Source organism: Maniola jurtina, chromosome 8 (assembly GCF_905333055.1).
Source record: "Maniola jurtina chromosome 8, ilManJurt1.1, whole genome shotgun sequence".
NCBI lineage: Eukaryota > Metazoa > Arthropoda > Insecta > Lepidoptera > Nymphalidae > Maniola > Maniola jurtina.
Genome location: NC_060036.1, coordinates 10,966,533 through 10,990,047, shown reverse-complemented (window position 1 = coordinate 10,990,047; position 23,515 = coordinate 10,966,533). Strand labels below are relative to the sequence as shown.

General features: G+C 36.9%; 2 protein-coding genes across 11 annotated transcripts in view; one reads left to right on the top strand and one right to left on the bottom strand.

The window, feature by feature from the left end:
- The window catches only part of LOC123867430, a 159,486-nt gene extending 148,109 nt beyond the window's left edge, over positions 1-11,377 (bottom strand). For all 8 annotated transcript variants that reach the window (XM_045909443.1, XM_045909447.1, XM_045909444.1 and 5 more), the window contains exon 1: positions 11,187-11,377. In XM_045909443.1, the coding sequence (XP_045765399.1) occupies positions 11,187-11,288 (102 nt within the window). In that variant the 5' untranslated portion in view covers positions 11,289-11,377. The remainder of the gene's footprint in view (positions 1-11,186) is intronic.
- Positions 11,378-12,772: 1,395 nt separating this feature from the next.
- LOC123867428 (tetratricopeptide repeat protein 21B-like) lies at positions 12,773-23,415 on the top strand. 3 transcript variants are annotated; one of them, XM_045909440.1, is made up of 13 exons: positions 12,773-12,995; positions 13,751-13,854; positions 14,359-16,413; positions 16,506-16,791; positions 17,475-17,668; positions 18,225-18,617; positions 18,747-18,851; positions 19,210-19,381; positions 19,988-20,174; positions 20,787-20,990; positions 21,756-21,854; positions 22,254-22,372; positions 22,849-23,415. In XM_045909440.1, the coding sequence occupies exons 3-13, from the start codon at positions 14,491-14,493 to the stop codon at positions 23,085-23,087; spliced, it is 3,921 nt and encodes a 1,306-aa protein (XP_045765396.1). In that variant the 5' UTR covers positions 12,773-12,995; positions 13,751-13,854; positions 14,359-14,490; the 3' UTR covers positions 23,088-23,415. The 3 variants fall into 3 exon arrangements, with proteins under 3 accessions (XP_045765396.1, XP_045765398.1, XP_045765397.1); XM_045909442.1 differs by having other exon boundaries at positions 13,748-13,854; XM_045909441.1 differs by having other exon boundaries at positions 12,773-13,007; positions 13,748-13,854.
- The last annotated feature ends 100 nt before the right edge of the window (positions 23,416-23,515 follow it).

Genomic DNA, 23,515 nt, shown 5'->3' with positions numbered 1-23,515 from the left:
GCAGCCGGGGTATTGAAATTTTTCGTCAACTTTTGCCATACCATATCATATAACACACTTTGACCAGAAATGCTCGTTTGCTCGCTATTGTATATTTAAAGAAAAAAGATTTACAAAATATTCTCCAAAAACAAACATGAATGTTGTTTTCAATTTGTTTTAACCCCCGACCCCAAAAGAGGGGTGTTATAAGTTTGACGTGTGTATCTGTGTATCTGTCTATGGCATCGTAGCTCCTAAAATAATGAACCAATTTTAATAAAAAAAAATTGTTTGAAAGGTGGCTTGATGGAGCTATAATCCAAGAAAATCGGTTCAGCCGTTTGAAAATTATAACTCTTTTCTAGTTATTACTGTAACCTTCACTTGTCAGGGGTGTTATAAATTTTTATTTTTCACTAATTGTTCCTTTATTAGGTAAGTACACAAATTACATACACCGTGCATCTACGACGATTGCTAAACTAGGCACAATTCGCTTCTACAATGAGCAAACAATCTACAATAATATCATCACGACTCACGACCCGTCCGCGTCTGCCAGTCGTGAGCAATGCCTTGGAAAAACTATACAAGAATAAAGCCTTGGATACACAGAACGCGATGGCAGCGGTGATGGGCGACAGTAACGTATCCAATGCGGCTTCTAGAAGTTGTGAAATCGTCATCGTCATCATCTCAACCATCGCCAGCCTACTACTCTAGCATGGGTCTCCTCTTAGAATCAGAAGGTTTAGACCCAACACGCTGTCGAATGTGCAGATTTACAGATTTCATAGAGAATGTAGAACTCTCAAGTAAGCAGGTTCCTCACGATGTTTTTTTCGCCGTTAAAACAAGAGATATTAATTAATCGCTTATAGGTAGCTAGAAGCTGTATTATTTAGTTACCTATACCTATTATCTAAATCTCATCTAAAAGTTAAGGCTAAAGTGTCTGCTAACTTCGTATAGTATTTCCATACTAGTTAATTAAAATAACTAATCGAACATATCTATGTAATCGAGTTATTCCTTACCTTCTAATAAAGCTTTGAAAACGTATATTTTGGGGAAAAATATCCGATCTATATAGCACCGGGTCCGGCTTTTATATTTCAGGACCTGACAAAACTGTGGGGATGCAATAGCGTCTTTGCACTTTTTACATTTTCTTGTATTGCACAAGTACGCGCGCTTTCAGTGTAAGGTTATCTCGTTCAGTTGCACGCTTAAAGTGGGTCCAAGCCTTTAAAACAACGTATAAGCAATAGTTCGAATATCTTTTGTCTGACCGAATAACGGTTTCAAAATTACGTTTTTGATTAAAAAAATAAATCCTCAACGAGTTATTGATGAGCTAAAACAGGTCAGCTATCTAAAACACATAAATCTAGGGTCTAGAAAGTAGAAATGAAACACAGAAATAGAATTGAATTATCGATTTTTACTGTACCTACCTACAGATTTTTCGAATTCAGTGAAATATTAATTCTGCCTTGGATGAAAGTACATTTCATATCTAGGCTTATTTTCTATGAGAACTGCAAGTCAGATAAGAGTTTGTGCAGTATGTTCCTTAATAATCGTAATTTATAAAATAGGACGGTTCCTTGATTTCATCTGAACAGTTTTTCTTTACCAAACCTAATTTCATTTCAAAGCTTTGCTAAAAAACACTCTTTCTAGCTTCTTATGGCGTCTTTATGGACCTCTCCCATAATTTTATACAAGGCACGGGCTATAGAATAAAAATCAAATAGCTATTCAGTAGATAGTTAGGTACTTATGTACCTACAGCAATTTCATTAATATCAAATAACGACGAAACAATTTTTCAAGATACGGTTAGATGTGAATTGAAACTTGAAAGTATGAGAAACATAAATAAATCTCCTCTCCGCCAATACATAGCCGATTCCCAAACGTATCCGATTACGCCCGTGAAAGTCTCAGTAACAATATCCACATAGCAAAACATAACTTTTTTTATTTCGAAGTAACCGCATTCGCATATAAATAGTAAATACAAAGGTGAATTAATCCACCACAAAGGCGAAAGTTTCGCATGGTTCACATGTTATGGGAGTGGCAGATTTTATCTCAAGTAAACAGGACAAAAAGTACCATATGCCTATTGTGAGTACTGAAACGTATTTTTTTGCCATAATGACATTGTTTTAAAAACTATAATTCTTTTTTATTGAGCCCCGAGGTTAAAAGAGGGGTGTTATAAGTTTGACGTGTGTATCTGTGTATGTATCTGTAGCATCGTAGCTCCTAAACTAATGAACCGATTTTAATTTAGGTTTTTTTGTTTGAAAGGTGGCTTGATCGAGAGTGTTCAACATAATCCAAGAAAATCGGTTCAGCCGTTTGAAAGTTATCAGCTCTTTTCTAGTTATTACTATAACCTTCACTTGTCGGGGGTGTTATAAATTTTTAATTTACATTTGTAATTATTATTATGTTTTCAAAATGCAAATAGGGGCACTATTTGTTTGTTGTTGTAACTTTAACAACTTGCAAAAGCAGCAAAGTTAAATTAAAGGTAAGGCCCTGTAGTGTTTGAATTTTGGATATTATGCCTATGTCTACCTAGGTACTTATATAAACAATAAGTATCAGTTTATGATTGATTAACTAGTAGGTTATGTTTAACACTTATAATATTATAGCTCCTAACTGCATAGGAGTTGGTAGGAAGTTGCTTCTGTCTGCTTCCGATGAAGTTTACTTGACCACCCTGGGCTATACCCACTCATCATCAAAGCGGTATAGTCACAGACCACCTCCCTTATATATATTCCAATATGTATTAATATTTCTAAGAAAATTAGGATTTAGAAATAAGATGGAGACCTGCTCCACTACTAGATTTATTTTAACTTTCAGTGAAATAAATAGCAGGTAGGCTAGTGAGGCAGGCATAGACTGCATAGTACAATTAATGCTTAAATATATAGTAGCCTTTTTTTTTTTTTTTTTTGTTGACGCTGGGGAATGCATTTACGCATCCCCCCCAGAGGGAGGGTATGTGAGACTCGCCGGCCGAGAGGCGACCGGAATACCCACTAAACCCCAGCGGCGCTACTGCGCGTCGCCTGGCGACTGGGTCACGGGAACGGCCGAAGCAAACAACCGCGACCCAGCCAGCGACGTCTGCCGAGGCAGACACTCCACTGGGGACCTGCTCGGTCCCCACCACCGCACCTCCGGGACGCACCAACGAAGTGCGTTCCCCGACCCTGGGACGCGCACGTCACCCGTGTCCCGTCCTACGCTTCGTCCACTTTGCCCTTTGCTAGTCAGAGGGACACGCGGAGAAACCTCCCCCCCTGCCAGGTCATTAGCCATAGCCAACAATATCTCCGAAAAGAAATTATTAGCCATGTTACCGGGGCGCACCGGCCCGAACACTGCTCTTCCCCTCGGACGCATCCAAAAGAGACCAGCAGCATCCAGGCACACTGGGAGGTTACCTGGCTGGCGCCCCAAATATATAGTAGCCTAATATGAAAAACAATTAATACAGTAGGTATATAATTATCTTGTTGAAATAAATTTGACAAGCAACAATCAAGTCTTATGTAAACAAACGAAATTACAACAATTTGGGGTAAGCAACAGATTTGTTAACAGTCTAGAGAATTATCTACTTATCACCCTCTCACATCTACTAAAGTTACGATTTTAATGAAATTCGTTTGTTTGTTATTGTAGACTATTACAACAATAGAGTTTCAGGCATTTTTGTTGAAACCAATTGTTATTTAAAATGGATACCTACCTGCTTACCTACTATTTGAAAGTACAAGGTCATGCGTCTAAAAACTGAGGTTTGCAGAGATCATTTCAGTGAAACCAAAGACGCGGAAATAAATCTGCAATTACAATGAACATCTACGTTCATACATGATATTTAAAAAAAAAATCTTCGATGGACGTCCAGTGACTAAGGTCCAGTGGCCAAGTAGGGATTTCCAAAAAAATACGGTTATGTGCCACTTGTGTCCATTTTCGTCTGTCAAACTTGGGGGATCAACCGAAGTAATATTTTCCGGTACGGGGTTGCAATTTCAGCCCCTAGGGACCCCAACGTTCAATCCATAGTCCATCGATTTCCAGAGCTAGTGCTTGTCTCGCCTATTGCCATATCACATTAGCTTCGCGAGGCGTTCTTTAATTTATAATTTTGTTGGTTACTTTGTTCTTTATCTAACGATTCCCTTTTTGGTTTTATCACATTTTATTTCCTTCTCTTCTTTCATATTTTCTATGGTTTCGTCTTCTTTTTGGCTTATTCCGTATATCCACCCTAAAACAGCTACCCTAGCTGTAAGTATACTCGGAAACGCATGTCCGTAATACACCCCTGACGGCGAATTTTTATACTTATTAGTTTTTAGACCTGGGTGGACAGACGGACACACATTGTTAGTGTGGATAAGCGGAATAAACCTGTTTTTCATCTCCATACGTTGTTTTAGGTGTCCCACCTCTATAATTATTATATTTCATTCTTGAAAATTTTAATTATCTACTTAGCAAGGTATCTAATTATTGTTCTTATCTGTCGCATATACTCTGTTGCACCTACACAAGTTTTGAATTTACGAGAAAAACATGTGCAATACCCTTCCTTGGCATAGTTTTAGAAACAGTCGTTTTCCTTGAAAACAGGTTGTCACACAGCCTTTAATTATAATTAACGAACCAATTTATCTTTTGTAGATTTGCTTATAAACTTTAATAGATACACAAAGACCGGTAGATATTGCAGAATGAAAACTATAGCCGAGTCCTCTATCAATTAATTTAGTTCGAGAATTTAATTAACTCTTACTACGATTGTTAAATCAAGCGAATGAAAGTTTATGTAGTTTTAATCGATAATTTAAATAACTGTACCTTACGTTCAGCTTTGATTCTAGAACTTTTAAAATTCACCACTCTACACAACTATAGGAAAAGACACTCGATCTGACAAAAATGAAAAACTTTTTCTGATATATCTTTCGTCATTTATTTGAATAAAATACAAAAACCACAAAGAAATCACATTAGTAACATGTGACGATTAAAGGGAGCATCGAGTTGGAAACCAGCTGCAGCCCGTGACGATCGCGATGTGAAAACGTAATTACTACGTAACACTCGTCAAACTCACTGTACTCGTGAACAAGATTAAGCTATTGAGTTAAAGACTCTCTAGAGAAGCAGACCGCATACATCAGGCGATAGAAGCGCCCGATAGAAGACATAAATGGAACTAATACAAGTGTAATTTAAAAATTTATACCACCCCCGACAAGTGAAGGTTACAGTAACTAGAAAAGAGCTGATAACTTTCAAACGGCTGAACCGATTTTCTCGGATTATAGCTAAGAACACTCTCGATCAAGCAACCTTTCATACAAAAAAACTAAATTAAAATCGGTTCATTAGTTTAGGAGCTACGATGCCACAGACACACACGTCAAACTTACACCCTTCTTTTTGGGTCGGGGGTTAAAAATATGTTTGAAACATGTTCAATTAAAAAAATCAAAAACACACCTGCGATAACCGCAATTTTTGACTGCCTGAAATTTTTTCAAAACAATTATAGCTCGTGCTAAGGGAAAAATCCAATGAAAATGTGAGAAGTCAAATCACGATGTTTCCCCGTCTATTTCCCGTTAATTTTTCAAATTTTTCAATTTTTCAATTTAATTTGTCAAAATTACGTTAACTAGAGCCTCAAAGTGTGGCTTTTATCGCTGCTTTTAACCTTAATGTTGCTAATCTGCTAATAACAATGTTTCCGATTACAATTTGGTAAGCATTAGTTATTATAGTAACCAGCAGGAGATATTGCACATCGAACTTTATTTAGAAACTAGCTGATGCCCGCAGCTTCGCCCGCGTGGATTGGTCAGATCCCCTGCAGCATCAGGATTGAGGAGTTGGACTCCAAATTTTTTATGAAACAATGTCGCAAAGTTCCTCTATCGATTAAAAAAGAAATGACGCAAATCGGTTCAGAAATCTCGGAGATTTCGGTGTACATAGGTAGAAAAACACAACTCCCTTTTTGAAAGTCGGTTAAAAAAGTAGCCTATTTTACGCCCTGGTCAATCCTCTACTTGCCTGTGAAAGTCCCGTCAAAATCGGTTCAGCCGTTCCAAAGATAAGCCTTTTCAAACAGACAGACAGACAGACAGACAGACAGACAGACAGACAGACAGACAGACAGACAGACAAAAATTTTAAAAACGTGTGATTCAGTTATGGTATCGTTCAAATAACCATATGAGCTTAATATGAGGTAGTTATTTCGAAATTACAGACAGACACTCCAATTTTATTTATTAGTATAGAGTATAGATGAAAAAGGATTACGGCTTCGTAGAGCATCGTCTCCGTCACTCATGTCTATGTGACGTCTTGTCGGTATCAACGACAGAGACAACGCTCTACGAAACCACTATTTCTTTCTAAGGTTCGATGTGCAATATTTCCTGTCGGGTACAATACACCAAATCGATTACCTATTATGACTAACATTGTATTTCGCTTTGCTGGCGAATTCACGTAACGTAATACGAAATACACAATACAATAAAGATTCGTGAGAATTTCATAATTTTAACCATTCTTTATATTTAAAAACAGTTAAATCAAGAGCTTTCCACTCACTTTACGCAACGTTATATCGTTGATCAAATTACTTAGGGAACCTATACCTACTGAAAAGAACCTTTGCATTTTGATTTTTGAGTTTTAAGTTAGAACTCAAAGTTTCAAATGCGCAGGCGGAAAAAAGTCACTATTATTCGGAACTGAGTAAGTACTTAGTACATATTTTTTACTTTAATACCTATTTCCGATTCGTTATAACATATCGACTTTTAAGAAAGAAGAGCCTCATGCTAAGGTGTTCGCAAAATACCCACCTAGCTAAGGAATAAATAATAAAAACAAAACTATACCTACCTAGGTAGACTTCAACTAGGTTTTCAATAGTCTTCTAGAAATGCTAAAGCTATAAGAATAAAAAGAGTATCGTCATTATCAGAAATGGCAAAAACTTGAAAATCAGCATGCCCATAACGACATTTATTAGACCTCGTAAAATAAGAGCGGTTACGCACTCATCCGATTCGAGTCAGTGAAAATACCATATAAAAAAACTCAGACCCAACTCGGATATTGCTTACGCGTGCTAATCCAATCCTTGATGCAAATCCAAGCTATTCAGGACATCTTTGACACATTATCTACGTCAAATAACCGATTTAAATCCGAGGCACATCCGAGATATTCTCACGGATGACGGAGAGAAATCGGATGACGGAAGTCTGAACTAGTGCATAAGCTACCATACCTACAGATAGTTCTATGACTACTTTGGAAAGTATTTTTTCGGATAGGATGAGTGCGTACCCGCCCTTAGGTGGCTAAAATAGGTAGGCAGGTACCTACCTATTTCAATACAAATAATAAACATTTACGGTGCCAAACTGGTAAACTGTTAACCTTACACTATGCTACGATTGAAGGGGGATAATCGGGTCACTGCCCCCCATTGTGGCCATCGCGCAACAATCGTACGCCAGTTTAATTGTAAAATTGTAACTGCGCACGAGTATTCTTTCATAAAATCATCTACCTATCTTATTTGTATTTTTGTAGTAGGTACCCTTCGTGAAAGTTTATACATAGGTGTACAGTTTACGTCTCAAAAATCGCTGGTTTTCGTGAATTTCAATAAATATCGTACATAGTTACTATACTTTAGAACCTAAAAGCTCCATGATATTAGAATTTAAATACTAAGTATTTGTGTAATTTCATTATGACCTTAAAATTTTGTTTTCAGATACCTACCTACTTACTTACCACCAGGTGAGATTGCAGTCAAGGGCTAACTTGTATCTGAATAAATAAATAAAAAATTACTTATTAAAAAGAAGTACCTAGGTTATCTACTACTACCTGCCCAATTTCTCATTTTTCGTTAGAGTTGCTTGGAACTTTTATTGTAGAGTTCTAGTAATAAGCAATTTAGTGACAAGTTCTTCCAAAATCGTTATCGAATTTCGTTTAGAAACCTATGTATAAACAATTCATACTAGGGGTATTGAACGAAGCTCCATTCATCCCTTGTCACGATTCGAAAGCCCCGGAGATCTAGAACGATATTTTATTTAATACAAGGTTGTCTGCAGCGCATCCAACCGATTCCACATAGATAAAATATCTAACTTTTAAAGGCCATCAGTTCTGTTTGCTAGAGGTTAAAAATGTTCCTCTATCGTTTTTAGGGTTCCTTAACTCAAAAAGAAAAGCGAAACCCTTATAGGATCACTTTGGTGTCTGTCTGTCTGCATAGAACCGGTGGTAGATAGACACATAATATGAGGTACCTACACATAAGCTGTGATAGCTTAGTGGTTAGAACGTCCGCCTACTAATCGGAGGTCGGGGGTTCGATTCCGGGCACGCACCACTAACTTTTCAGATATCACTTGCTTTAACGGTGAAGGAAAACAATGATGAGGAAACTTGCATGCCTGAGAGTTCTCCATGTTCTCAAAGGTGAGTGAAGTCTGCCAATCCGCATTGGGCCAGCGTGGCAGACTATGGCCTAAACCCTTCTCATTCTGAGAGGAGACCCGTACTCAGTAGTGGGGCGGAAATGGGTTGATCATGATGACACATAACACAGTGTACACTCAATATGGTAAAAACGAAATTAATTTGGGTAGGTTCCTATAAGTACCTAGCTGTATTTTGGTACCTTATCTACCTACTTCCAACCACCTACTATCCTACCTACTATCCAAAAATTAATGAAAAGTAGATATTTTCATTAATTTTTGGATTGAAGCAGGCGTTACTTTGCGGAAGTCTCATGTTAAGCATACAAGAAACCACAAGCTGCGTAATTCGTTATTTAATCCGCCCACGAACATATTTCACGAATCCCCCAAAACTGTTAGGTAATTGGTGGACTGCTTATAGCGAATTAAGATTGTGGTCCTTTTAAATCATATCAACCTATGACAGCCTAGTATGGCTGTAATGAGTTGATCATGATGATGATGAAGTATGAAAGTAGATATTCATCATTCATCAAGAATTTCATCATCAGGCAGAAGGTAGAAATCAATTGCCTCGTCTATGATCTACCCAAGGCTATTTGTCACCTATAAAATCTTATTGGTCATCTTCTTCTGTTGTGCCATGTGACATAATATTGTTTGTATAGTACTCATAGATAGTACTTAAATCCTTAAAATTTCTCTACATAAACCTCTAGAAATTGCATGCTTTAACTAATTATTCAAGATCTACGGATTAATATAATCGCCGCGGGGTGTCTAAAGAAAGTAAAATACTACCCACATAACAGGCTTCTCTACATGACTGTTATAAACGTTTCCTTGTTTTGATCTGCTACATACCTACTACTCGGTACGTAAAGTTCGTACGAACAATAATCTCTCGGCTACTTTTCATCCCGGAAGATCAAAGAGTTTCCACGGGATTTTTAAAGACCTAAATCTACGCGGACGAAGTCGCGGGCATCAGCTAGTAATATATAAATACTGTATTTAAATTATACCGTAAAACTTTGTACTTTGTCCACCCCTATGGAAGACTGAAAAAGTCGTCCGCAAAATAACTGTTATCGTATTGTGTAAAAGGATCTTAGCTTACTGAACTTTTAACTGATAGAGTAATTATTGAAAACGGTTCAATTACCTAGGTATTCAATCTGTGATTAAGTTACTTAGGGCGGATTTTCATCAAATAACTTTTATCTAAGGAATAAATTTGAGGCTTTGACAGTTATTGTATAGGAAATATGTCACGTCAACACGTCAAGAGCTTTAGCCCATCATGAATTAACGATCGAAAATTAATTAGGTCTTAATAACGTTATGTAGTATTTTTTTTATAGTCTGCCAATCTACACTTGGCCTACAATAAACAGTATTGAAGGCTACGGCCTAACTCTTCACATTCTGAGAGGAGACGTTCTCAGTAGTGAGCTGGCGATGGGTTGATCATGATGAGACGTGAAGCTGGTGAATTAGTTTCTCTAATTTCGTACAATATGTTGACATAAAAGCTTATTCAGGATAGTTTGTAGTTTGTAATTCCAAATTAGATAATAAATTAAGTAGGCTGTATTATTTTTTGATAGTGCAGTACGAGTACGGTTGTGAGTTGTGACTCATAATAAAAACATTCTTTCGATCAGCTTTAGATGATCTAATCGTGAATTTGTAAACTGGTTTCTTTGTTGGCAAGCTTTAGAAAGATATTTCGAAATAAATACTTTATAGATTAGAGATGTTATATGCAAAATAGAGAAATTGTTTTTTCCAAATTGAAATGGAAAGAGAGAGAGTCTGCTTTATTCACAAGTGCTAGTACAGATTAGGAAATAATGTAGTGAAGTAGTATTAAAATAATATTAGGTATAATGCCCGGCATAGTCCAAGACTTTCTGTATAATACTGATGCGAGAACACGTATGAGCAGATCCGTCCATATTGCCAAAGCCCATTTGCTCAATTACTATAATAGAGCTTTAAACTACTCTAATATTCTGCGCTTGCTTCCGCGCTGACGTTGTCCGCTGTCAATGACATGAGAACACGTACGAGGCTGAAAGCGCCTGGGACACATATCACCCCATAAGTCCATACCCTTAAGTATCAGGACATGCTTCTATTTACTCTACGCGTGATCCTGCTGACACAACTTGCAAGACTCTCTTCATAATGACGCGAGAATGCATCCAGGCCTATTTACTCCCAGAATAAATATACAGATTGCCCTATAATCCTGCTACCAGGAGCCACAAAAGACGCGCATTCTCCTACTGATGCTGCTAGGAAAGCTCTTTGCATAAATTGATTGATTGAATGATTGATTGATTGATTGATTGCATAATAATGCTGCAAGAACGCGTACGGGGGCTACGGGCCCGAATGGTTCCAGTACACATATTGTCCCATAAGCCCGCTATTAGGATACACAAATTAAACATAACTCTACTTACTCTGCGCGTGCTCGCACTGATGCTGCTCGGAAGGCTCTCTGCATCATAATGCTGCAAGAACGCGTATGGACTCGAATGGATCCGGGACACAAATTGCTCCATAAACCTGCTACCAGGATGTAAAATGAAACTCAACTCTACTTACTCTGCGCGTACTCCCGCTGATGCTGCTCGCAAGGCTCTCTGCGTCATAATGACGCGAGAACGCGTACGGGCCCGGATGGTCCCGGGACACACATTGCCCCATAAGCCTGCTCCCACGACACACAAATTAGAAACAATTTCACATCTGTCACTGAGTATTAATATTTATTGTATTCACTTCAATACACTGCACACTAAAATAAAAATAAATTTTATGTTACATATTTATTTTTACTATTATTATTGCATACCTAGCTAGATGAATTAGGTAAGTACTATTAGGTATATTACATTATAAATATAGTAAGTAGTTCATAAAATATTTCTTATACATATTTGTTTTTGGACCTAATGACTAATCCAGCTGCACAAGGACTTTTAGCGATATTTTTTTCAGGGATTAATTTACTGAAAAATATACCGCCAAAATGATCCAATTGCTGCAAGCTTCTTTCATCTAACTTGGGTTCCTATCGGAACTATAAAAGTTCATCAGCTATATCAGATAAAAATGTTAAGTTAGCGAACTAGTATAACTTTATTAATCAATGCAAAAAGATCTTTTGTTTATAAACATTAGTGCGGCATTTTAATTTAGTGCAACTTTAGAAATAATTCTGCATGTAGGTAGGTAATAATAAGAATGCCAAGTAGATAGAAATTAATGTTAGTACTTCATATTTAATTCTGTAATATGTACTGATAACGACCTTATAAGGTTCACATGTGATCGAAGCTAAATATTCGCGGTCAACGCCACCTGCTACCGGCCGGTGGGTGGGTGAACGGGCGCGTAGCGCGCACTGCGCCTGATGTGCGACTGCGACGTGCTATGCTATAATACATTCAGTGGTCTGGCGCGACCGGCGCGCGCGCACCGCCGCCGGCAGCCGGACCTTGCACAGCTGTTGACTGACTCATGCCATGCCATACGTCTTCACGCGCCCTTTGCTAATGTAGGGCTTTGAAGCGGACCTGTCGCTCCCTAACTTCAAAGTTACGCAAAAAAACTGTTTGTTTACTAAATTTTCGTACAACAAAGTTATAAGTGAACGCTCGTAAACCAGTCAAGCTAACTTAGTATTTCAGCTAACATGCGCAAGTGGCTTCATGTCTGAAATGCTTCGATCAATCCCAACTCCCATTTCCAGCATAAGTCGGGTCGCCTAACTAACATTTGAGGAGGTGAATACTGCTGTTCCAAATTAAATACATTTTTAACTGTTCTCAAAAATATCCGATCCGATTGTATGTATGTCCATATGATCCGTATGTATTATCTCAAAAACTAATAAACTAATTTCAATAATTTTTTTGATGCGAGGTGCAAGCATTTTAATAAAGTTTTTCTTATGATCAAGCAACAAAGGTAATGCGTTAGTTTATGTTACGGTAGGTTGTCAAACAGTACTTAAGTTACTGGAAGTAAGCAAGGAGCCGGAGGCTTCTGCAAAGTTGTCCTTGTAAACGATTAGTGTATCGACACGACAAGTATGTTGGTCGTGTCGTATTCGTATCGTCAAAATTAAAATATCAATTGTTGTCAATGTCAAAATAAAAAATATGTCATTGTCAATCTGACAATATGATAACCTAACCTTGGATCTTGTGATTTGTTATCGGGCTTTACTTACTAAAATAAATTCTAGTTAAGATTCGACGCAGTTTCTTAAAACTTAACCATTTTACAGTGTTTTGCATACAAGTTCCATGTCTGGGATGATAACACGCCTCCGAGCCTTCTCCACGCAAGCGTTGAAGGTTGTCAACAATGTTGCTAGGCAACAGTTTGTGGTAACTCTGCAAAGCGGTACGCTAACAGGTTTTTAGTTTTATTACCACTAATAAAGATCATTAATATCATTATTAATCACAAAGTAATAGTGTTTCCGTAAAAGACCTTAAATTTCAAATAGGTAGGTGCTTACCGAGTTTTTATTTTTTTATTTTTTTTATTGAAAATATTACAATAAAACTTAAAGCTAGCCTTATCTAATTACTATACAAATCATGCCCGCGTGGAATGGTGCCAAGAATACTGGCTGCATTTCCGCGTTGGACAGCCAGGCTGATCCGTTGCGCAAAAAATGAGCCAGCCCTTCTGTCACCTGACCTGTTACCGAGTTCATAATTGTAATTGTCAAGTTGTCAACCCATTCGCCAGTAGACTACTGAGCACAAGTCTCCTCTCAACGAGAAGGGTTTGGCTATTAGTCTACCACCCTGGCCAAGTGCGGCATGGCAGATTTCATACACCTTTGAGGACATTATGGTGAACTCTCAGGCTCAGGCTTCCTCACTTTGTTTTCCTTCACTGTTAAAGCAAGTGATAAGGTGATAAGTGCTTAATTGCTTAAAACACACATATCTACTGTAATCCAATAAGGTACTAGGTGCATAACCAGGATGGAAACCCAATATTATATTTATATCCACCTTGTTCAATAAAATTATATAAATAAATTATACCTGTAATATCAACTAAGCCTATGATGTCTTAAACCTGTAATAACTTATGTCTACATTTTTGTAGTGTATTAAATAATTATATTTTTTCGTCAGCAGAGGCGACAATAGATTATGATAAGCAAGGCAAGAAAATAACGTTCCTCCACACAAATGTACCGAAAGAGTTTCAAGGGAAAGGTGTTGGCAAGTTGTTAGCTGAGGTAAGAATTCCGTGAAATCCATACTAATGTTATATAAATACAAAAGTGTGTCTCTCTGTCAGTATTATTATGCCTGTTACTTTTTCATGGCTTATCTGTTTGACCAATTTAGACAAAACTTGATACACAGATCATTCTGGAGGACAGACATAAGCTACTTTTTATTCCCAAAAATAAAACAGTTCCCACAGGATTTTAAAAAACCTAATCCAAACAGATGAAGTCATGGACATCATCTAGTATTTAAATAATTTTTAAATACATATCAAAAATTAGGGGCAGGCAGGACCCCAGCCCGGCCTGTGATCAGATCCCAGGAAACACAGGTTTGATTCCTGCCTGTCTGCAATTTTTGGTATGTATTTAAAAATTATTTAGTTTCCTTGAAGTATAAGTAAAAACATTATCATAAAAATTGTAAATAGAATATCATCTACCATATAATTTAATTTTTCTATTACTTATGTAATACGTGTTGATTAATGTAATATATTTTTTTTACAGCATGCATTTACTTATGCCTCAGATAACAGCTTGGACGTGATATGCAAATGTCATTTCCTTGCTAAATTTTATGAGGACAACTTAAATAAATACAAGAATCTTCAAGTTAAATTAGAGTTAGATTAGTTCAAAATGGATCTTATGTGGTATAGGTGTAACATACATTATTATTTATGGGAAAAATGCTATGGAAAATCAAAGAAAATATCTCAGGAGGCATCAACAAAATTTGCAGAAAATGCAGAATTTTTATTTTATCATGGCTTAGCCAATATACTAGAAGGGCAAGTACAAAAAGGCTTAAATGATCTATCACCATTACAATCTGATAAAAATTTACAATTTGCCATTGTAATGGCCCTCATCTATGGCCACAAATTACTAAATAGTTATGAAAGAGAAGAATTGTATAGCTTAGAATCAAAACTTAAAGAGGAAAAGAAACAAGCCAACTCATCCTCATTCTATTATGCTGGTTTATTTTTGTCAATGGCAGAGAAGTATGAAAAAGCTTCTGAATATATCAATAAGTCATTAAGAAAGGATCCTAATAATTTAGAAGCAATAATTTTAAAAGGCTGGAATGATATGTATATGAATATTGGTGAAGTACAATCATCCATTCTGGATTGTTTAGAGTTAGCTCTTCAAAAAAGTGACAGACATATTGAAGCCATTTTGGGTCTAGCAAAATATAGATATTTTGCAAAAGATTATAATGCTTGTAATCTATTGTTGGATAAACTTATAGTTAATAATCCTGGTCAAGTAGTGCCCCTTACAGAGAAATTGAAAAATGAATTTGCAGCTTCTAGGTGGGAGGCTGTATATGATACACTTGAAAGAGTCCTTTCTTTAGAACCTACAAATTTAGAGGCATTAAAAATTAGAATATTTATCGCACTTTGTAAAAATTCAGACTATATTGAAGCAGTAGATCAACTGAATACATTTTTTACTGTGCTAGAGAATGAAGAAACCAACAATGGCTATCAGTTTTACTTTACAGCACAAGTGTTTTCTAAAGTATGTGGGAGATCAAGTGCAGTTCTCTCTCAGGTGTTTAAATTTGCACAATATGCATCCGAAATGTATTCAAATAATGTGGATTATTTGAGCGAAGTTGGTTATCAGTGTATTCTACAGGGAAAATACAAAGATTCCTTGAGTTTCTTCAAAGCCGCTAGCAAAATTGACAGTAATTCTATAACTGCTCTATGCGGACTAACTCTATGTCAAATGTTTGATAATGGCCCAACAGATCAGATTGCACAACAGGTCGAATTGTTATTTGAAATGCAGGGGACCCAAAAATTTCCTGTACTATACTTACTATCAGCACAATTGAATAGTAAGAATTCTAATGCCGTAACATTTCTTAATAATGCAATTGACACGCAAATATCATCAGCGGCTCGGTACCCATATAGCTTGTCGTATATTAAGAATCTGGACCCAGATTTTCTGTTGGAGGTATATAAAGAGTACAAGAAACATTTACCAAGGAAGCCATTTATAATCATTGGATATATCTTGTACTCTCAAGAAGGAAACAATGCTTTGGTAGCAAGCTGTTTTAAACTGTTAAGCACAATATGTAAATCGTGTCCTGGATTGATAACAGCTTTGTACGAATTGGCAAAGCTGAAATTTCTGTTTGGATATTCAACTGAAGCCCAAACATTGGCTCAGCAGATAGGTGACTTTGATAACACTCACGCTGGAAGCCAGGTCCTCCTAGCCCAGATTTTCATTCAGCAAGGTGCATTCACAAAAGCCACTCAAACGTTGGAAATGTGTTTGAGTTACAACTTTAAAATACGGGATAGTGTAATGTATCATTTCCTGAATGGGATAATTTTGAAAAACATGAATCAACTGCAAGACGCACTGTCGAGCTTCGTCACAAGTCTTCAAATACTTACGAGCAAGAGTAATGTTAGTAGACAACAAGAATCTGACCTGAATATAATAGACAAAGCAACATTGTACTTACAAATAATTGAACTACAGACAACACTAGGCCAGTTCGGTGAAGCGGGAAAAACAATGCAAGTAAGTTTTTCTTGTTAAGTACCTTAGAAGCGTTAATTTAAGTAGGTAGGTACATTTTTCCATTCCATAAAACAATAGATAATTTCTTGCAGGAAGCGATACAAGAACTTTCATACACATCCGAAGAAAGCCGATTACTTATAGCACGCGCAGACTTGGCTTTGAACAAAGGCGATGTTGATAATGCCATCGAAATCCTCAATGAAGTGAAAGCGGGACAACCCTACTACTTCCAAGCTCATAGTAAAATGGCGCACATCTATTTAAAGGAGAAGAATGATCGAGCAATGTTTACTTCATGCTATAAAGATATAGTTAACAACCATCCAATGACAGATGCGCATACTATGATGGGTGATGCCTTTATGTCAATTCACGGTATGTAAAACTTACCTATAGATTCTCGATTTCTTTTATACTAGTTCCCACGAAAGTCTCAGTGAATACGTAAGTATATCTTTAATGGATATGCATTATGCATGCATGCAAACAAAGCGAAGCATTGAAGAAAATTGGTGATAGCCTATTGTTTAAAACGTTGACCTTCTATTTGGGGGGACCCGAGGTTCGATCCCGCGATCACATTTTGACTTTTCGGAGTTATGTGCGTATTAAACAATTTACCACTTGCTTTAACGGTGAAGGAGAACATCGTGAGGAAACCTGCATGCCTGAGAGTTTTCAATAATATTCTCAAACGTGTGAAGTCTACCAATCCGCACTTGACCACCATGGTGGACTATGGCCTAATCCTTTCTCATTTTGAGGCGAAACCCGTGCTAAGTAGTGGGCCGCGGATGAGTTGAAAATTGAAATAATTATAATGAATTAGAAGATATTCCCAATACTTAGTTTATTCGAAATTGATCAGTCCTTTAAAAGTCCCGTTAGAATCGGTTTAGCTGATTCTGAATTCTGAAGATTAATAAATAGGCCGACAAATATTTCGAAACTAATCCATAAAACCTATAGCATGCAAAATGCAAATCAACATGAGAAAAAGGCGAAATTACATACTATTTAAAATTTTATTTAGTTGTAGCAAATCGATACCATTTCAGAACCCATACAGGCAGCTGAATCTTACGAAACTGCACTTAAAGGGAACCCTAAAGATATTCAGTTAGTGAAAAAACTGGGGTCAGCTTTGGTCAAAATGCACGAGTACGATAAAGCAATGCAACATTATGAAAATGCTATCAGATTATTGAACGACGATGAACTTAAGTTTGAGTATTTAGAACTTCTTATAAAGGTAAGTTTAGACTTTGGAAGAATCGTGATATAAATAGAAAACCAATTATTGAAACGCAATTTTGGTTTAGAGAGAGAAAATCTTATAAATTGAGCCATTTGAATAGGCCACTGATAAGAACGTGGAAGAAATATTGGTAGAAAGATTGTAGTGCAGATTGGTTTCTCACCTAACATAGAAAGAAAACTTTCTATACTTGTAGGTATTCTTTGTTATAGACCTGTCAGTGTCCGATAAAAATGTGGGCTGTGTGATAGTAAAATTATGTTGTACACAATCTATAAACTAAATTGACAAGCCGTAAGTCTCTAGTGCTATCCTTTTCTGCAGGGAGCATTATGAAAGAAATAGCAATACATCTGTCATTTTAGTTTAAAGATTGTGTACAACAGAGTTAGCTGCAGAATGTGAGCAAAGTAAAGTATTGATTATGTAAAATGTCCAAAGATGGCTCCATTATTGAATTGCAACAACTCCAGACTCCGAAAAAGATGAAATAACTCAGTAGACATGTAGCTGGCAACAATGAAAGTTATATTATATAATCTATTTTTAGCTCAAACAGTATGACAAAGTTGATTCATATATATCGTCAGAATTAAACCAACTATATAACAAAGAAAAAGACATACCATCTTTCAAAAGACGTATACGATTTCTACTGACACAAGCGAAAGCAAGAAACCTAAAGAATCCTGCCGCGGGAAACACAAATCTAATTCTAACCGAAGCGAAAGATTTACAAGTGGCTGTTGTAAAAAGAGTTGAAATAGATTCGAGAGGAGATTTAGAGGAAGAGAAAAAGCAGTTGTCAAGTATATTATGCTCTTTAGCTAAAGTTAAGTCTGCGAAGGAGCCGGCAGTTGCAGCTAATTTGTATTCAGAGGCCTTGATACATTGTCCGAGAGATCCGACCACTTTATTGGCGTTGGCAAAATTATATGCTCAGGTAAAATTTTGTTTAACGTACATACTTCTATTCCCAAACGGTTTTAATTAACTTTAACAGATTCAAATTCAGTTGTACATAAACCCTTTTGTCAATGGAGAGGTCTGATTTGAAAAATCTTAATTTTAGATGAACAATCCAGAAAGATGTGAGCAAACATGCGCTGTCCTCCTCAACACTGACCCAAACAACGAATCAGCTGCAGTTATGATGGCAGATTTGGCTTTCCGTAAGGTAAAGAGCTTTTGAAAGTTTCAACATTCAGGTCTTATTTGACTTAGAGCGCGTCGGTGCGCGCGTCGGTGCGATCATTTTTCATTATAACAATAATTCCTGTTGCTACGAAAGGTTTTTGTTAATACGGGTGGTATTTAAATAAGGGATAAAAGTTTGTGTAAAATTCCATCATTTTAGGTTCAATAGTTCAATTATATCTTTGAAAATTGGTATTTGGACTTTTGTTACTGTTTCAAGATTTTTTCCACAATCTCACTTCACCAATTTTCGAAAATTCCACTTAAGCGAAGCCGGGATATTTTAGCTAGTAAAGTTGCAAAAAAAAAGTAAAAGTAAAGTAATATTAATTGTGCAGGTTGATTTCGAGACAGCCCAACGTCACTTGGAGCAGATATTGTCTGTGAAGGCGACGAGCTGGGAGGCGCTCGCGCAGCTCATCGAAGTGCAGTGGAGGCGCGGCAAGCTGAGTGACGCGGAACAGACGCTGGAGACGGCCAAAAATAGCTTGGACAATCAAGATGATCCCGGTAAGCAACCTACACAATGATTTACATCGTTAAAGTGTGTTTCTGTTCATCGGGTTGTCTTCTTTTCAAAGCTAAACAGCTGAACTGATTTTGATGGAAATTGACACTGAGGAAACATTTATTTTGGAAATTTGAAGATAGTCACACTGTACCGCTGTAGCTTTTAATAAACTAACTACAAACAAATAGTTGGAAAGCCTTTTGGGGATGGGGCTTAAAAAATTAGACACTTTAGTTTTACTCATTTTTTGGTGGACTTAAAATGCTACCTTTTCTGGTTTTTGTTTGCAGACAGTATTGAATATTAAAGAATTAAGCTGGCATATTTCCAATCGGTAATACTTACGTATATATTTTTTGGCATCTTCTGTTATTATCAAGGGCTCGATTGCCGTAGTTTGATAGCTGCATTTTGACGATCGCAATCACTTTTTCGCTATAGACAAAATATGCATTGTCTCAATCAGAATTCTATAAATCCAGCCAATCACAACAATTCAGACTATAGCAATGATTGATACAGGTTTTCTGTAATTGAACAGCTAGACTCCATTAAAATGACGATAATAATGTTATCAAACTCTGAATGTATCCCAACTTTGTCAGGTTACTCATACTGCCTGGGTCTATACTCCACGTATGAGGGCAAAGTGAATGCAGCCTTACGTCAACTAAACCAAGCGCGGCGTTCGCCTCTTTGGGGACAAAATGCCGCGAAAAGGATGGTGCTACTGTGTCTTTCGCAACACGCTCCTGACACTTTACAAGAAAGCCTGACTGCATACGATGACTCGTACGTATTTACATTTCTACTCTAACGTTTTTGGTGACTTGGTTTTTGAACTGGGCAACTTGGGTTTGGAACTGGGCAAAGTATATTATAGTACAGTGGGGCCACTAAAAATTGTGAAATAAAAAAAATTCAAAAGAAAAATAAAACTGACTTCAAAAACCAAAAACACTAAAAGTAGAAAATAATTTTTGTTTAGTTCTACACGTGTAATGTACCTAGGTATGAAGTCGGGCGAGCTTCACTCTTGAATTTCAAATTTTGTTTTAATATGCTCGCTCGACTTCATACCTAGGTACATTACACGTGTAGCTAAACAAAAATTATTTTCTACTTTTTAGAGTTTTTGGTTTTTGAAGTCGGTTTTATTTTTCTTTTGAAATTTTTTTTAGTCGCAATGATTTGAAAAACACTAGGCGAATATTCATCAGTGCACATCCACAGGCTGATGGCTGAGGCCATAAAATGATGATGATGATGATTGGAATTATTTTCGCCTACCCTTGTCTATCCCTGGTTCTTTCCCCTACCCAGATTTTAATGGCTTACTCATGACTTTGAAATTCAGCTATAAATGCAGCACTATTCGGTTATAGTAACATATCCTTTTTCCAGCGATACACGTCTTCTAGCGCTAAGAACGGCGGAGAAGCTTCTAGCAGAAGTACCGCATACAGATCGTAAAGCGCTTCAAGCGCTCCTGCAACTGGCCACCAAGCACAAATCACAAGCAGACAAAGTTCTACAAGACATCTTGCCATTAGCCACCGAGGACGGCTATCAAGACGACCCGTATCTTATCCTTGCCATAGCAAATGCGTGAGTATTCCAGTTGCTCGTAAGTTTAAAATTTCAGGATGAAACGTAGATATATCATACTTACGGCCCAAAATTAAATCTCTAAAATCTATCGATAAGTTACTTAACAAGTGTAAATTAATTATAACACCCCCGACAAGTGAAGGTTACAACAACTAGAAAAGAGCTGATAACTTTCAAACGGCTGAACCGATTTTCTTGGATTATAGCTAAGAACACTCTCGATCAAGCCCCCTTTCAAACAAAAAAAAAAAACTAAATTAAAATCGGTTCATTAGTTTAGACAAATACACATATACCCACGTCAAACTTATAACACCCCTCTTTTTGGGTCGGGGGTCAAAAACATTGTTATTTGTAAAAAAGACCATTATAACATGCTAAATAATAACGTTGCTAAAGTAACTATAGTACACTAACAATAGTTACTTTAGCAACTCGCCTCATATCCCGATGGATATGAGGCGGGAGGACGCCCAGCACACCCGCGCTATCCCGCACCGGGTTAGCGCGGGGGCTATGCTGGTGTGCGGGGCGTCCCCACACTGATTGCCATCTCGACCTGTCGCGTACTATAGTTATCGACAGATTACAGTTTGTAGGATTGATTGATTTCGATCACCAGCCACTTAGCATTTCGAAAGCGGTGATAGCCTATTCACTAGTGGTTAATACGTCGGCGGCCTGATATTCGGGGTATGTGGGATGATGAATACACATAATATATAGTTGTGACATTTTTTATATGCCTTTATCATTTTTCAGGTACAACATTATGAAACAGCCAACTCGAGCTAAGAATATACTCAAAAGGACCATAACATCTATTCCTTGGACACCAGAAAAAGCTGATGGTTTAGAGAGGTAAATATTACCTACTGTTGACTCTGAAATTATGTTCAAATGATGGAAAACATCAGCGTGTTAAAATCTTATACTAGAGTATAAAAATATATGATATGAAGTGCGCATGCGAAATTTTATCGAGCGAGGTGTAAAACGCACCATGATCCTCATCTTTTTTTTATCCATTTTAAGAGATTTTAAAAATAAAACTGTTTTCTTGTAATTTTTTCTAGATCATTTTGATACCTTTAACTAAAATTGATGGCTAATTTAATTCTACACAAATAAACCTATAATTTAAAATGTCTTTTTTGAAATGTTATGTAGGAAGTGTTTTTAAGGAGAAAGCACTACTATTCCATTTCCAATCAATTCAGTTAAAATATTTACCATACTCGTCATAATAAATTATTTTAGATGCTGGTTGGAAGTGGCAGATAGTCAAATAAGTTCTGGTCGGACGGAGGCCGCGAAAGAAATTCTTACTAAAATTCTGAATCACAACAATTCCTGTGCAGCTGCTTATCAATACTTGGGTAAGTCTTCAATCCTTCAAATCAAATCACGTACACGTGACACGCGCGTGGTTACGCGCGTGAATCCGTAGACATAACTGCACGCATTACGTCTACGCGAAGGTTCACGCCACGCAAGCGGTATGCCATGTCTCATACAATTCCATACATTACAACGGTACGCGCTACGTCTACGCTTACGCGAGCCTTACGCCTACGCATAAGCAGCCTGTGTGGCCGACGCTTTCGGTAGTTCAAAATGCGGTAACAAGAAAACACAGCCAATGAGATGAGAAAAACCAGCCCACCAAAACAGTAAAGTGCCAAGAATCAAGATAGCTATTTTTTTCTAACACATTTATTACATATGGTATTTTAACAAAACTGTCATATAATAATACTGAAAATTCAAAAACATCCAACAATCAAAAATACTCTCGCATTTATGTATATATTAGTATGTATTTATCATTGACATGCATTACGTTTTATTTTAGGTTTCCTATCCGAAAAGGATCAAAACTACAAAAGCGCAGCACACAACTACGATAATGCATGGGTACATACGGGTAAGAACGACCTAGCTATCGGATACAAACTGGCCTACGCATATCTGAAGCTGAAGAAGTATCCTGAATGTATAGTGGTCAGTCGACATATCTTGAAGATTCACCCGGAATACCCGAAACTCAAGAAGGAAATATTGGAAAAGGCGAAAAGTAACTTGAGGACATAGGTTTGAGATCTTAACTATTATGTTAACTGACTCGTTTTCGCTTCTTTGAGTGCACTTCAGCGCTTTCTTTGGTGGAGAGAATGATGTATGATTATTAATTATTGAATTTAATTGATGTTCTTCTAGTTAATGCATTTAAGATAATGAATTTTCATAACATTTTTGTCAATACATAATATTAAGTACAAATCAAAAATGTAACGACCCGATAAAGAAACTAATCGAAATGAAGCGGCGCTAATCATTCCATCTTACTCAGCCACGAACACAGGTATAGTGTGCGAGTGAGATGAGAAGATTAGGCCACCATTTTCGATTCATTTCTTCATTGGCACGTTGTAAACCAATTGTATGATTTGTAAAAAATAGCTCATCAATTACTCGAATAGATCTTAGCAATTTTTTGTATTTATATATACAGACTATTA